Source organism: Chaetodon trifascialis, chromosome 19 (genome assembly GCF_039877785.1).
Source record: "Chaetodon trifascialis isolate fChaTrf1 chromosome 19, fChaTrf1.hap1, whole genome shotgun sequence".
Classification (NCBI taxonomy): domain Eukaryota; kingdom Metazoa; phylum Chordata; class Actinopteri; order Chaetodontiformes; family Chaetodontidae; genus Chaetodon; species Chaetodon trifascialis.
In genome coordinates, this window is record NC_092074.1 from 15597594 (window position 1) to 15614412 (window position 16819).

Genomic DNA, 16819 nt, shown 5'->3' on the forward strand with positions numbered 1-16819 from the left:
AACTGACAGAAGGTTTTTACATTAAGTGCCGTTTCTGATTTGTTTCGATGTAATAACGATGTGATTTTGAAATGCTGTACTTTAGGCTACTTGGTGTAACTTGTAAGCACTGCCTGGCCCCATATCTGTGTAACAATAAAGGCTTTGAAAAGCAAAAAATGTTTTTCCACTCTCCTCTGCTTTATTGTGTACAAGTTTCAACGTTACACAATTCACAGACAATAAAAACATTTCCTTATGAGGTACATTCTGGGTCTGTAATCTGTTTTCAAGACTACATGATCATAAAAGAACCATTACAACACAGTGTACTTACAAAACAGATCAAGTCTGTTATATAAATGTGCAAAGAGCTTGTATTAAATTCCCTGTACGTGTGAGAACACCCAGAAATTCAGACTTCTGTGAATTTTATGGGACTTAACATGCATAAATAGTGAATAAAATTGTTACAGATTTAATAAATGACAGTAAAAAACAAAGCTGTTGTTATTGATAAGGCGCAGAGGGACCAGTCAATTTAAAAAAAAAACTGGTCATTTCAAGAGTTTTTAAATAAGCTAAGATTTCTATGACATCATACTCTTAACTCAATGTCCCTGTTGTTCAGGCTGAGGCTGGAGAGTCTTCATCAGTTTTTGAGCTACAGGCTGGAACTCTAACTCCCAGCATGCTCTGTGGAAGTCCCTCATATCTTCATTTTCTATCCACTTCAGAGCCTCTTCTTTGTCTAAGAATTGAAAAGAGCGGACAGAGGGAGAGAGAGAGAGTAGTGAGGCGTTTCAGGTTGGTTTTGAATACTCTTCAGTGACAGGTGTTATGTTCAGGCAGCTCCCAAACGTGACCATGGAGGCATTATGTTCGTGAGAGTGGGAATACTGTATGTGTGTTCCTCCCTTCCCCCTGAGGGCCAGTGATGTGAATAAGAGCATGTTCTACCCAGCATGACTCCCTCCCTTGTTATGTAAGGATTAGTAACGACGCTGTGAACCAACCCAAGTATGTAATGAGGCTCTCCAGCAGCGAGTCCCTCTCCTGTATGTCCAGCAGCTTCTCTGCGCCGCCGCCGATCATGTTCCACAGCGCCTGACAAAGCTGGCCCGCCAGCTGCCAATCACCTGGTCCCAAGTCTTTCAGACAGTACACGAGCCTGGTCAAACACACGCACGCACGCACACACAGGGACACATGGTGTGACTCGAGGGAGAGGGATTCACATGACCGGTGGGTTTGTGGGCATTAGCTCCACTTCACTGGACTGACATCTGAAAGAGGACTGTGTGTGTGTTGTGTGTGCGTGTGCACGTGGTTGCATGTGAAACTTAAAAGTTCAAGCAATGCTCACTTCTGGAAGTAAGCAGCTTACACAACCGATAGAAGGTCACAGAATTTACTCCCATATGTTAAAATGTACAAATTAATCCAAATTGACAAATGAGTAATTATATCTTTGTGCAACTACTGTGAACAAATAACATCTAGTTTGAGAGGATTAGTAGCATCTTGTTGATGCCAGCAGAGTTGTTATGCTCATGTTTGTCAAAATTAAGACCATATTTCCCCTAAAAAACTGTTTACACTCTGTTTCAAAGAGGATGCTACATTTGCCAAACACGCAGCTTTAGCTCCAGTTGTTATTAAAGAAATAGACCCTTGTATAGGAAACAGATGACTACTTGCTCAGAGGTAAATGAGAAGACTGACAGCACCTTCATATGTCTGCTAGTTTGTAACCTTAGTTTGGCATCAAAGATCAAACAAACTCTTACTATCTAAGTGCATCAGTCCTTACTTGGAAGAAGCCCCCTCTAGTGAGAGACTGACCCTGTTTGGAGGGTCCAGTGCCAAGTTGGTGAGGACCCCGCAGGCTGAAAAACACATTTCAGTGCTTTTTGAGTCGATCAACGCCACTATAAACCGGTGCACTGAGGAAGAGAGGGAGAGATGACGGAGTGAGTGAGGGAGCGGACAAAGACAAAGCAGGGCAAAGATAAGACGACCGCTATCACCAGAGTCAGCAGGCATGTTTATACTGACTGTAGCTGGCCTTGCAGATAAGTCCAGCCTAAACACAACACAACAGCACGCCAAGGTGCGTACTGTGCTGGACGTTCTGTGTCTACGTACTCAGTTTTCTGTGCAGTTGTGTGCTTGGACGATATGATCTATCCTTTCACAGGATGAGATGGTCACTTGTGATTGTGACATGGCAAAGAGCCATAAAAAATATGGAACAAGTGCAGTCTCATGTTGTGATGTGTGTGTGTTAGTGTTAGCGTCCATGATACCGTATACCTTTGTTTTGTATAATAAAGTCCCGTACATCCTTGGACTGTGACAAATTTCCATATGCACGGGTGGCCTCAAGCACGGCGTCCATGCTGGAGCTGAGCATCAACTTCAACGTCACTGAAGTACAGAGCAGAGGAAGAGAGAGAAATGGGAGAGCAGAGGGCAGAGAGGAATTAAACAAAAGCAGAAAAATGGAAAACAAATAGACACAGTAACAGCGGTTTTACTCTTCATCTCGTACACTTTGCGATGGTGAGGTGACTGTCTCTGAGCACAGAGCTGTCTCCCTGGTAGTAGGACAGGTTGTTGATGGTGGCAGCCACGTTCACCAATAGCTCCTCGCTTTCCTGCACAGACCTCAGCTCTGTGTCGCCCCCACACAAACACACAGAGAGAAAAAAACAAGACAGAAAATGATCAGCATTAAGAGCAACCTTGAATTAAAACGTACTTTTGACGGAGATCTTGACGCTGATGTTTCTGATCTTTCCCTAAAAATCCTCCTGTTTAAAATTCAACCAACAGAGGGAGCATCCGCACTGCGCGGTCGACAGGAACAGGCTTTCATGCCAACTATTCATTCACGGGACGATATCCCACTGACTGATCTCAACATGAAGTGAGAAATTACAAATGCAACTTGTCACCGTGTTGTGTACTGTAGATACATGCACTCAAAATGAACTGCTCTCTCTCTGATAATGGCTAACCAGGTGAATCCAGGTGAATGCTGTTTTATGTTGATGAGATGATAAAGGTAGATTATTAATCCATAACACAGCTGCAACATGGATTGTGTAAACAGAGTGATATTAAGATGTTATCTTTTCATATTCCCATTTGCAATGCAGATGTAATCAGATACACATGAAAGACATGAAAAACAGCTTAAAGAAGATAAACACACGCAGAGACACAGTGAGCACCCTGGACTGTCAGCCTTTTTTGCATATTACAGCTCAGACACACTGATGTGACACCGTGACATTATCATAAAAGTGACTGTGATCTGCGGTTAATTTTGGCCTGATGTAGTCGGTTTGATCATGAGCTGGCACACAAAGGTCAGCGTGACCCAATCCAAGCAGCCATGACACGGTGAGCGGCTTGGAAAGCGAGTCTGTTCCTGATATAGCAGCAGATGTCGTGCACTCGGTCATAAATCGCGAATATTGCGGTCGGTGTCAACCAGCGCCTGTGTCACGCCGCATTCTGTCTCTGGTTCTGACTGAAAATGCTGCTTTGTTGTGCCCCTCCCTCACAGCGCTTTAATGTAAAGCAGCGCAGCCCGTCATGAGCTCGATCAAAACAGGACATCGATCAGTCAACTCTGCTCTTTCATCCTCTGCTGAGATTTTTGTTTCTGTTTCGCTGTCGACCAACTCCACCATCTCCTTCACTCGTACGTTTTACATTTCTGTCTTCAGTTATTTCATTCACTTCCCATCTTACTCTCTGGCATCAAACACACACCCCTCTGTCTTTTGAGATTGAGTTTGACCTCTGTTTTGTTTATTTAATTTTCCCTCCCTGTGTAGCTCGGAGGCAGGCAGCAGAGAAATCGAGAGTTTCGCCCCCACCTGTGTATCAGTTCAACCTGTCCCGAAACCGTCTAACCACATGGGAGAATTTCACATACGTAAACCAAGTCGGCTGTGAGATGTGACAGAACATCCTGCTCATGCAGTGAAGCGCTGCGCTCTGTCAGACTTAGAAAAAAAACAAACAAAGAAAAAAAAAAAACCAAGTAAACCAAAGAGGATGTGCTGCGTATCGAACAGAAAGCACTGAGAGGAAAGCGAGCGATGGAATGAACAGACAAATGAGGAGTGTGTTTTCGACCAAAGTCATGTCTTGTTCCCAGCACAAGGGAAGTGGTTGGGTGCCTGGCTGATACTTACTGTACTTACAATGCAGCAAACAGCTATTTTTAAACTTATCAGAACTCAGATTTTACAAACACTGCTTCCTTTGTATGACGGAGACATAAGATGGGCGAAAAGGACACATCTAGAAATGTTGCAGCTGTAAAATCTCCTGCTTTCACTTAATAAATGATTTAGTTAAACACTGACTAACTTGAGGTGGATGCTCACCGAGTGTCTCCATCAGCAGCTGAATGCAGGTGGTGTTGTTTGCCAGAGCTGGACCCACGGCCGGGTGGATGCACATGTTCGCCAGCACCCTGACCAGCTTCACCAGCACATCCTCATCGTCCTGCACGCTCACCGGAGGCGCAGGAGGCCTGCTGGGGGGCGAGGGACCTTTCCGCGGGGGTGTGTGCGGTGAGTCGTCTCTGCGCTGGTAGCTGTCGTACAGCTGCAGGAGTGTGGTCGTGCAGCCCTTGCAATGAAACAGCTGCAGCCGAGCCTCGTCGCTTTTGGCTGTGAGGTTCCCGAGGGTGAAGAGAAGGCGCACGACAAGGTCCTGTGGACGAGAGGAGGACAGTAACGTAGTGGTCAATCTGCATCTGTCAGTTAGTTTATTTGCAGATTATTCTGCAGTCTGATACCCTGATATGTTCAATTTATAGTGATACAAAGCATAAAAAGTCCTCACTTTTGAGAAGCTGGAAACAGGAAATGTTTGGCAATTTTGCTTGAACTGATTATCAAAATAATTTAATACTAAATTCAGTATATACTGTAAATATTGACCTTTTACTGTGGACTATTCTGAATAAAAAATGATCGTCCCAGAGAGAAAGAGACTGTTTCTGATGAGAAAATAAAAACCAGTCAACATTGCACAAGGGATTATATTTAAAATTTGAAGATCAAAAGCCACCTGCAGCACAGCGGGCCTGCTCTCAGCGCCACAGAGAGACGTCATGGCTGTGCAGACTTGAGTGTAACTACATCCTATCTTTTCAATGAGTTATCGCTCACTTACCAAGAAAAGAGGTCACAAATGACACCCTGTGCGTCACCCTCGTATCTTGACTCTGCTTAGTAAATAACATGAAGAGAGCAGGTGAGCTAAGAACACACTCTTTTCTCTCACGAACACACCGTGACATCCATATCAGGACAGGACAGACTGTCCCTGGAAGACATGTCCAGCGTGTGTTTGTGTGTCTGTCCCACCATTTTCTTCTCCTCCTACTTCTCTATCACGCCTCCCCTCCACCTCTGTATCACCTCTACTATCTTGTCTCTAGTCACGCTCACCTCCTTTATTTTTTTCCTTTTCTCCTCCCTTCCTTCTCACCTTTCCTTGACTTACTCAGCGTCTCCTGGGATGATTGAAAACACACCCACACATGCAACACAGCGGAGAACGAGAGACGAACACGGCGTGCAGATGGACACAATGTCCTGTAAATGTGCTCGGACTTGACGTACACAAGCAACTTGCTCTCAGGGTAAACATGCTTAGTGGAGTTACATGAGCACTTTCATCTTCGCTTCTCTCTTCCACACACAGACTCAAGCGCACACAAACAAGAGGAGGCTGGTGGACTCACCTGTTTTTGGTGATGTTTGCTCAGCAGTTCTAAAAATAGTTGGTAGCAGTCTGGGGTCTGGGCCAGAGCGAGGCGGCACTCCGAGTAAGAGGAGAGTTTACTGAGGGAGAGAGGGGACAACAAATACCGCTGATCATACCACTCACTGACTGCACCGCTATGCTGACTAAATATGGAGATATTAAATCAACACCAGTAATGGACGAGTCAGCCTGGCCTGGGGGTCTGCCTTTCATGCTTTTATCACCTTGCCTGATATTTCATATGGGAGAAACACATTGTATTGTCTGGTTTTATATTGAACCGCTGTTCCATGTGCCTCAACATGACACCCAGAATAGCTGGCACCTATACTCTGGTATGACTAGTAGCTTATAGTAGCTAATGTTAGCCAGTGTTAATAAACTTTACAGTAGATAGATTTTACTGTGTAACTGACATTACTCACTCAGTTTGCTGATCTTATGAGTGTTCTGTACTTCACTGCTCTTTGGGCCACAGTGGCTGCCCTTCAGCAAACGTTAGAAAGCTGACTTTTTTTTCCAGAGTAGCTTCAATTACAGTCAAATAAGTTTTAGTCTATGTCAGATTAGTGTTGGAAATGCTCTCTGTAAACTGTTGGTGCTTTGTAGCATTTTATTTACCATGAGCTTGTCACTAAATAGCACCTTCCTGGCCTAAAGACCTGTTTGTCTGTGTGGTGTCTAACTCTGAGTCGTCTGATTTTGGGTGAAAAAGTTGACACGAGGAACTGTGTTTTATTTTACTTCCTTTTGTTAGCTCCAAGTTTTTGCACATAAACAATATGTTAACATTGTTTTTCCACATGCAATTGTTTTTGATAGGCAAAAGGCCCTGAAAGAACTTTAAACTGTACATGCAGTAGCATCTCCTTTGCATGTAAGTCTTCCTTTGTACTCATTTGTGCATTCAGAAGTCTCTGCTGAAAAAGCTCAAAACTACTGATTACAGCAACGAGCAAGACAGAAATAAGCTGTTTCCCTACCCTGAGTGTTTTCCTAATGGTATAGACACAAAAACAGATGTATAATCAATCCCATCTGACAGATGCTATGCTTCTCTGGAGACTCTTGATTTGTGAGACCCTACTACAAAGACGTGAGACGAAAAAAGAAAGCGGGGAATTTAGCAGGCGAGCGACTGCTGGAGTTAGACGAGAAAGCAGAGAGCTGAGGGTGAGAGCTGAATGATGGCCTGCTTTGACTGAGCTCATGATAGGTTATGATGGTTTACATTAGTGAGCGGTGCAGAGGAGTAAGAAGAAATGATGGATAAATGATCCACAACAGCAAAGACAGAGTTGAGGTGTGACATCACGTCATTTTAAAATAATATTATAGTACTGCATGTGTGATACCTGTATATTCTGGAAATGTTGGTGCAGATGTCCTGGTCTTTGCAGTGATGGCGCAGCACCAGACAGAGCTCTGATAACATGGAGAGGGAGATGAAGAGCGGACGGGAGTCAGGGTGATCTGCAAGGTTCCTCAGGGTCGCTGTCAGCTGCAGGGGTCAGAGGTCAGACAGCGAGAAAGAGGGGTGAGAGTGTTGGATTGCAAGAAAAAAGGTATGCAAATGTGCCTTCTGTGTGCCAGCATTTATATTTATGTCAGTATTGCGTGTCACTGTGGCGCTATTGTAGCTTGCACACTATGTTGGTCATATGCTCATTAAGGCTGGCTGCCGGCCTGTACAGGACGCCATACAGCAGGGCGACCGGAAACTATTCAGTATGGACATAAATCATTCTATCGCAAGGGGGAAACAGTAATTTCCAACACACGGCAGCACTGGAAGTTCTGGAAAAGCCATGGTCTGCTTATTTCCCTCCTCTAACAGTATAATGAGTTGTGTTGGATATCAAATGAAGCGCTGGCACAAGATGTTTGCTTGGGCTGACTTATGTGGTTAGCAGCAATTGTTTTCAGAAGAGTGAAGCAGAGTGCACTTTTAGACTGAAGCGGCTAGGCCGGCACAGAACATTATGCTCTTGGTGGAACTTATATACCAGACATAAACGAAAACATTTTTGTGTAATCACGGGAAAATCAGCCAATAAACACATAAAGGAGGCGATTTATCATTGTGTGCCTTTCTATTGACTTAGTATAACTTGTGTGTATTGTTTTGTGAGCCAGGGTAGATGGTTCAGGTTTCTCCGCGAGTTGTGATAGAAAAGCTATTGGTTTAAAAAGCTAGGTGTACATTAAAAATCTAATGATTCATTGAGAGCATTTCTAAAATATCTTTTAAGACTTAACTCAACCATTGCCAGCAGTGTTAAGCTTATGACACACCTGTACGAGGATGTGCCCCGCCGTAGTGAAGTTGGTGTCTTCTGCTGTGCAGAGCCTCTGGATGAGTCTCTGAGCCACACCCATGCAGTTCTTGTCCAGCAGCAGTCTGAGGATTGCACTGTTTCCTGAGAGAAATTTCAGAGTCCCCACACAGTACAGCAGAGCTTCTCCAGATGTAGACACATCCTCATTGCTCAAAATGCCCAGTAATGAGTCTAGACGCACAAAAAAAAAAATCAAATATTAACAGCTATGTGGCGCACCCAATGTGTACTGACCTGGTAAAGGGGTCCCAAACAATGGCATCAAATAGAACCAGACAGATAGAAACCAGCAGGAGAACAAATCATTCCAGGCCTGCAGGGAACAGCGTGTTCTCACAGCAGCTTATACACCAGACATCAACAAAAACATTTCTGTCTAATAGTGGGAAAAAGTACATCAGTCAACAAACACATAAAGACAAATATGCGTTCCTTTATTCTGGCTCAGTGAAACAATGTTTTGCACTCGCACATATGTTAGACCTTAGGATTTGGTACAGAATAGGACACCTCAGATAGATCAAACCTAGCAGTGTTCACCTATGATGGAGTTGTTCTGGAAGAGGACGTCGTTGCTTTCACTGCGGCTGATCTGGAAGATGAGCTTACAGATGTTGAGCAAGTTGTTCCCACTGACGCGCAGCTGGAGAGAAAAATGCAAAAAACTTTACCCAACTTTTGTATTAAGTGCTCAAGTGCCCTGGGTGCCTTTGTGGTGGCGACTTAGCGGCGAACACGCTGACACACCCGCACAGACACAGATGACTCACAGCGAGGCAGAGCTTGGCGATGTGCAGGTTGAGCTGGGCAGAGTTGAGGTCGATGAGGCGGAACAGTGTTCGGAGTATCCCTGACCTCCTCTTACAGCGTCGGCCAAGCATGTCCGCTTCTGCCAAGGTGCCATGGAGGCCGTCACACAAATCACACAGGCGGTCCACCGAGCCCTCAGAGCATTCTGGCATCACAGGAAAGCGGATTTTGGAAAAAAAAAAAAAAAAAAATCATGTCAAGTTGAGGACAAAATGTTAAAAATTGACAGAGGAAACAAACATCCCAAAATGAAAACACCCACTTGTTTGTGTTGGCAAGTGTGCATCCATATAAATACAGATGAGTGATGTTTTGTGTATGTTGTGCCTTATACTTGAGCTCTACTGCATGTTGTACTTTTATTATTTGCACGAGGAACTTAAGGTTAAATCCTTGACATCAATAATACATTTGGCAGCACTAAAATAACATCCCCTCCCTTTTCTAAGAAGCAGCTCTTAGTTTCTATGGTCAGCTGCAAGGGAACACTTTCTGCAACAGGCAGCTACAATCACGACACAGAGGAAGAGAAAGGGTGGAGTCTTTTCCTTGTTTTTGAGGTAAAATAAATGTTTTCCTTGCATAAATAACTGGGTTTGGCCATTTTCTAAAAAAGGTTGGCTCCAGTCTCACACTCAACACTTCACTGCAATTTCCCACTGAATCTAAAAGGTGTTTTATGCATGAGCCAGAAGGCACTTGGTACAATAAATATTTAATATTTATCTTTCAAATGAATTTTCCATTAAATTTGTATAGTGTTGAAATATTTACAGCCATAGATTTCATTTCATGGCTGCCAGCCTGCAGTCTCAGACGAAGATAATTCTGTATGGATGCCAAACATAACACTATTTTGTTTGCCTTTCTTCAGTGGTTGAAATGACAATGTTTTTTTTATTTTGTGAGGCTGTGGGCATGAACTATCTGCAAATGCTAAAGCTCTATTTCCTGGCCTGCTGGTTCAAAATTAAATGTAATAAGGAGACAGAGAAATAACAGAAGCTTACCTTTAATAAAATAAGACCAGAATCACTGCAACCGCATTGCATTTTAGATTAGCTTCGGAGACATTCTTCAACCCAAAATGAAAGATGTCACATTGAAAGTGATCATGTGAGTGGAGTAGGCGACAGAGACTGTACATTCTTTGGGTCACAATGTGCTGTTGTACTCACTAATTGTATGCTTGCACTTTTGCACTGCTCACACTACCTGCAGCCACACTCTCTAGCTGTTGGAGCAGAGGAGCAATCATATTATTCCACATCAATGACTCTGCATCCTCCTCTGCGCCCGTGGTGTCGCCTCCATTCCCCAGCTCTGAAATGCGCCGAGAGAAATGCAGTTAGCCAATTACCACCTCCAAACCCAGACGGCGAACATGAGCGGCAAGCATGGTTCACAAGTTCACTGTCTTAAAATAAAACGGCAGGAAGTTTGATGCCACAATGAAAGGTCACCATCTACAGCTACACTTCCTCTGATTTCTGTCTGTGCTGATGTGAAATAGTCGGCGTATGGGCGTGTGAGTTCGTGCATGTGTGATCAAAACACGTGGGCATGCCTCTGTAAACGCAAATGTCTACAGTCTCTCACACATTATGCACCATTTTTTGTCGACATTTGCATACCCCCTTGCTTAGTGTGATGCAGGAAACTGTGGTTGCCCAAACCAACAGCTCTCTCAGCTATTGGCTGGCTGCCTCTCATGGTGGAAAATAGGCCCTTAGCAACAACACCCCAATCAAAGTTTGACACTCAGGAAAGGGTGTTCAGTTACTGGGAGAGAGGTGTGTTGCTGCTAAAACAGTATTTTTGGGCTGAAGTTTTATTGCATTAAGGCAAACTTGAGCTGATATGAGTTTTGTTTTAGGTATCTTAGAAAATAAGTTACTTTTTAAGTAAAATCACTGAGTGGTTGAGTGGTGTGTTGCAACTACGTTTCCACTTTAAATGCAGTACAAAATGTACCATTCATGAATGTGTAGGAGGGTAGCAGTGAGGTTCATTGAATGTATCTAGACAAACCTGTTCTCTGTCCTGCTCTGCACTCTGTGGGTCTGACTCCTGAGTCATCACCAGGCTGCTTTATTCTACTGTCGGCACAAAGAAACACAAAAACAAGAGGAGTCTGATTATGTCAGATTTTGAAGATGAGATTGTGGAGATTTTGCTGTGTGACTACCCACCTGTTTAGTCTTATTTGACTGACTGGCTCAATCTAATTTGGCAAATTTGAGGATTAAAATAATAGAAAAATAGCAAAGTATTTAAAGGATGAATTGTTGTGACATCTCCATGAAAAGCTGCTGACTTTATATCCTGTCAAAGTGTGTTTTCATCTGGTGCCACTAGGTGTCCCTCTTGCAGCAGAGGTCGAGGCTTGTGTGCAGGTGCTCTTATCTGCGTGCACGTCTGTGCATGTGCATTAGTGCTCATGCAGATACATGAGTGTCCTTCTCTCTCTGTCTGTGTGTGACTGCATGTAAGTTTCTGTGTGCGTGTGAGTCTTTGTGTCTGTGTGGGGCTTTTGTGCCGTTGTGCATCACAAACAGCGATCCCCAACAGACAGGAACTAAGATGTTTTGCGGGCAGTCTGGGTAGCGCTGTTCATGCCTCGTCACTGTTAGCCGTTTCCACAGTCTTACCACCTCTGTGCAGTAACTGTTAAGTTCTTCCAAAAACACACCCCTTGTCATTCTGCGCTGTGTTGTGGCTTGCCCTCGCCATGTCACTGCTGCCATGTCGCTGTCAAGCCTGCACTTTTCCTCTCACACACAATGAAAAAGCCTCAGTGCTACAGTAATTTCTGTGAAACATTACAGGTAGTGTGAGTTATGACTAACTGCTATGTGACCAGCTGAGAAAATAATTAATAAAGCGATACAAACACAAGCAGCAATGTTGAGTCATCCTAATCGCCTCTGTAAAGATTACCCAACAAATCTCGCACAAAAGAGTGAAACAGCCTTGGGAAATATAGAAAAGTGTAATCATTCCTGCCCAGGACAAACATTATTTTGCTATCAGGGCCGTCTGAAGCCTCTGCTGTGACAATAACACAAAAGGCTCTCAGGAGGGAACATTTCTTTTATCTTTTATGCTCAAGCGAGCTTTATGTCACGGTCTTGCTGACAGGTATGAGACACAAAATGACCGTAGATTTGGAGAAAATCTCTCCTCTCCATTCCATTGGAGCATCACCGGAAGGCGTTGTGACGTACAGAACGTGGGTGCTACTGTAGAGCGCACTTTCACTTCGATGGAGATTTAGCGATTGGTATAAGCTGGCACACGGGGCATGTGCAGCAGGGAGCGCTGGCCGATGCATGTTGCAGTGAATGTCAGAGAGGGGGCTTTGGCTCTGTATGATAGGATTAAGAGCCTGATAATAAGGCCTCTTTGTGTGATACAGCATTCTCTGAGACATGACCTCATCCCTGTCTTAGGCCTGGCCAGTGCACTGCAGTCACAACACATGCTGCTGCCAGCCTTGCCCAGATGGGTACCCAAATCTAATAGAGAGCCATTTGGAGCTATAAAGCTCCAGCTTATTGGAGAAAAAGAACCTAGTGGATGTCTAATCTCCCCTATCTTTATATCTCATCCAACTCATCACATTAATCTGTCATGCTGTGTCTATTTCCACTTGCAGTCAGTGTACTTATGGCTTGACTATCTCTGATTTTCACTCTGTCTCTATCTGGTGCACCTTTTATGTGGCTCACTGCAGCACTGAAGAACGGTACTTCAAAAACTCTGCCCTAACACTAATCAAGAAGGGGAAGCATTTAATCTTATCCTCTTAAATCATAAATTGGCCACAGCCTCATCTCTTGGGACCTCTTTTTGTCAGCAACAAGTTATACAAACATTGTGTGTGAGCTTGGCACGTGAGGGAGGAGGTGAAGGGGCTGCGCTGCCGGCGATAGCCCAGATTTCCTGTAAAAGTGTTTTATGGTCTGTCCCCGTTCTACAGCCCCGGCTGCCCCACCCAATCGATAGGCGGATGGATTGCAACGACAGCCCCCGACCTCACGACCAGAATTATGGCCCTCTGCTCGCACTCAGCTGATGAGGTCAGCAGAAAAAAGTCGAGCTTTTAGCCTCTTCGCACTGCGAAGGTGTAAAAGCTGACACGTGATAGTAATGACAGATAGAGGCAGTTTCAGTGGGAATGAAGCTCGCCAAGAAGCTGGATTTAACTCTGACCAAGATACAGTGTACAGTAAAATATACGAGGGTTTAAAACGGGGTCGAGTGTCTCAAGTTGAAGAATTTGTTCGATCTATTAGCTGGTGACACCTTCGCTGGTCTAACAGGCTTCATATATTCAGCTGTCAGCGCTGGTATGAATCCTGAATCTATCTAAAAGGTTTTGGCTCGGGATCAAGCAAATCATTGCTTTGAAAGCCTTTTGCTTTTGGACAACATTCATGAGTAATACAGTTGTAATTAAAGGAAAAAATCCTTATTTACATGCATAATTAAAGAGTTTGAGTGACAAATGGAATAACAGGATGTTGTGTGTGTTCAAGGGATAATAAGTAAAAAAGTCTGAAACACTGGCAGCTTAGCCTTGATTTGAGCTTCTCTAACTGTTCAATATGAAAAACATGGCAATCAATGTGAGACTGACAGTAGTGTCCAGGCCTGTCTTTTCATTTTTATTAACGTTGGGACCATTCAAGCGCAAAACAAAACACAATTATAATGGCGTCTGCTTTACTAAGGTATTTCCTGTTCCTCCCAGTAGTCTGGACAAGTTATGGGCCAAAACAGGAACACATAGAGACTCCATGACTTTGACATACTGGGGCAAAGAGAGAGGCAAGACAGAAAGGAGGAGGCAGAGGAAGGCACAAGCGACTCCATCTAGTAATAGTTACCACTGCATCCTTTGTGTGCTTATAAATCTAAAATAAACTCATTGTTGAACTTTCACTTGAGTCAAAAAGAGAGAGCAGGAGAGGGTGGGGGGCGTGAGAGAGGGACAGTCAAACAGAGGGACAGAAAGCGTACCTTTCACTGGCTGTTCTGCGTGGGCCAGGTTTACGGGGACCACCGCGGACCCCGCTGTGGTCTGTTTTGGTGACTCGTTCAACTGACGGCTGCTTTTGTTCTGGGCCCGGATTCAATCTCTCTTTCGCTAAACACACAGAAAGGATGTGACAGGAAGTTACTGTATTTACAGTATTTACAGTACCGCAGTGTGCTGCAGTAACGTTTCTACGTCTTTCACAAGCGACAAGTGTCAGTTTGCGCACGATCACACGCTGTATGCGTATTCAGGTCAAGATTCCCGAGTTCAGTCACAACTTTTGAACATCCTCATCGTCTATTTTATTTCTCCAAATAGCAGATTCACATGAAAAGGCTCGAGAGAGAAAGAGAGAGAGAGAGAGTACTAATTTTCCACTCAAAATGGCAGCAGTAAATTTCGTTTTTCACCCAGCCGAACAACAGAGAATGTAAATCAGGTATAATGCCAGCATGTGAATGGCTCCATTCATTTCCCTTTGAGAAAACTGCTCTTGCACTAATGTCTGCAAAGATTTACGGAGATGCAGTGGGTGAAATAAATGTGTTTCTTGCTTCATCTTTTTTTTTTTTTACCTGTTTAACAAATGCACCGCCTAATACCTTCTGTCATTAGCATTTTAATGTAAGCACAACACAGCTGATTACCTAATAACAATTACTTTCCTATGCATCATATATTCAAGAACTTCACGCTCTTTCCTCTCTCTTTTATCTACCATCTCCTCTTCCTCTATCCATCAACTGCATCAGTGTTTTTTCCCTCCTTACCATCTGTGTGTCCCTCCACAGGAGGCAACGTGGTGAGAGATCCAGCCCTGAGGAGGCGTGCCCGTGCCCCTGCCAACCCCCTCTTCAGTTCCAGTGGGTCAGTGGGGGGTTTGGGATAGGCCTTCAATGGATCCTCAGCGTTGCAGGGAACTGGAAACTTTGGCTTCTGGTACCACACAAACATATTAGTGGCATATGATGGTGCAAACAATGAGCCAGAATTTGAATCCACCAATGAAAGTATTTATATGTGTTCATATTTCTGATCTCATATATTAGTTAATCCATTTATTAAAACCAGATAAGCTTTCATGGTGGCGCACAGAGGCATATATACTCCTTATCCTATCTTTCCATTTTCATGGTTATATTCATAACATTAAAATGTGTAAATCTGAAGTTCAGTTTACAACAAATATCACCTTAATTTGAATCTGAAATACTATGTAAACTGAAAGAGAGAGAACTTACATGGTCCAGAGGAGAGAGGCGAGTCCCTGAACCTGGCCTGGAGTCGGGTGCATCAAAATTTTGAGCATGAAGACTGAAAAGTGAAAAGAACGGCTCAGTTCTTCCATAAGTCACAGGAGATGCACAGTTGATATCAGACAACATGAAGGAAACTTCAGTGGAGTTTGTGACCGACCTGAAGGACGATGGAGGCCTGTTGTCACGGTCTGCACGAGCAGAGCTCTTTCCAAACAGCTGCCTGTGTCCATCTCTGGGAGTAAATGGTCGCTGGGTAGACTGGACTCGCAGGGACTGTCGGACTTCACTGACAATTTCTGCACTTGTTTTCCCCAAAGAGTTTCGCCGTGGAATGAACGGGCTGCAGGTCTCATGTTTTCTCTCTATAGAGGCCATTGAGGCCTGTATGACAGTCTGCAGATGATGTCACTGGTTTGATTTCATTATGGTTAAGAGTGTCTCACTGTGGGAAGCAGTTGGAAATACAACAAAACAAAACATGAATAGGATAATGCCAAAACAGAAAATGAACAGTAGATGTGAAATGCATCTGACCGTGCACTGAATAACATTTGAAACACAGCAAGCAATGGGCAAAGACATATACAGGTCCTTTACTGAAGTAAAAGCAGAAATACTACAATGTAAAATGACTCTATGACAAGAAAAAGTCCTGAAGTCAACCTTATCTAAGTAAAAGTATGAATGTATTATCAACAAAATGTACCTAAAGTATTGAAAGTAAAGTATTCATTATGCAGTAGAAGTGAGCGTTATAATATAGACTACATGATTGCATTTGGAGCTGCAAATACAGATTGCTGCAATTATGGATTAATCTGCTGGTTATTTTCTCAACAAATTGATTAATTAATTAACTTAGTCCATAAAATGTCAGAAAATAGTGACCAGTCACTACAACTAGGTGAAAGTAGTAGAGTAAAAAGTATATTTCCCTCTGAAATGTGGTCCAACACTGAGACAGTCCAAATATATTATAAGGCTGCAAAGAACATCCTAATAATGGTTTGTCCTTGAGATTAGAGCTCATAACTGAGTGCATAATGCTTTTAGTTTGTTTACTGACAGAATAACCCCAACAGCACCACCTCTGCGCGTTCACGCTCCGTCTCCATGGTGACCAAACGCCGCTGTGGCGCCTTGGACAACAAACCCAAGAAACAAAACATCCAACTCTGACACTGAAGGACTAAACTCTTTATTATCTTCATAAGATCAACTGAAAACTTTTGTAGCAGGCGCCACCGATGTTTACCAGACAGGAGAGGTGGTGAGAGGCAGGAGACATTTGCAGAAAGCTGGGTATGAATGGCAGCCTGTCCACCAAACGGACAGTAACGAAAACTAGAAAACTTACCGGTAACACAGGTGAAATCCTCAGCGGGTGACAGGCGGGACACTTATCATCCTAAATTATAAAATCTTCTTCCACAGACAAAACGAAACAATCACGACGCCTGACATTTGTGGAAAACTGTCAAGTTTTCCAGCTTGCAACAAGCGAGCTGGAGGAGGACACGAGCACGAGCTTCACTTCGGGGCAGTCTCGCGCGAAACGGGGACGCGCGTTTAACAGTTGAGGAGGT

General features: G+C 43.8%; 1 protein-coding gene across 2 annotated transcripts; it reads right to left on the minus strand.

Annotated features, from left to right (window-relative positions):
• Positions 1-561: 561 nt before the first annotated feature.
• armc2 (armadillo repeat containing 2) lies at positions 562-15654 on the minus strand. Of its 2 annotated transcripts, none has more exons than XM_070987440.1 (17): positions 15391-15654; positions 15216-15288; positions 14745-14910; positions 13956-14082; positions 10962-11029; positions 10146-10253; positions 8891-9075; positions 8661-8763; positions 8077-8291; positions 7137-7282; positions 5759-5858; positions 4389-4719; positions 2534-2656; positions 2296-2409; positions 1793-1925; positions 996-1150; positions 562-730 (listed from the first exon to the last, which is right to left on the minus strand). In XM_070987440.1, exons 1-17 carry the CDS (start codon positions 15606-15608, stop codon positions 591-593), a joined length of 2505 nt encoding a protein of 834 aa, XP_070843541.1. In that variant the 5' UTR covers positions 15609-15654; the 3' UTR covers positions 562-590. The 2 variants fall into 2 exon arrangements, 1 of the variants encoding a protein (XP_070843541.1); XR_011603346.1 differs by having other exon boundaries at positions 596-730; positions 1825-1925.
• Positions 15655-16819: the final 1165 nt, after the last annotated feature.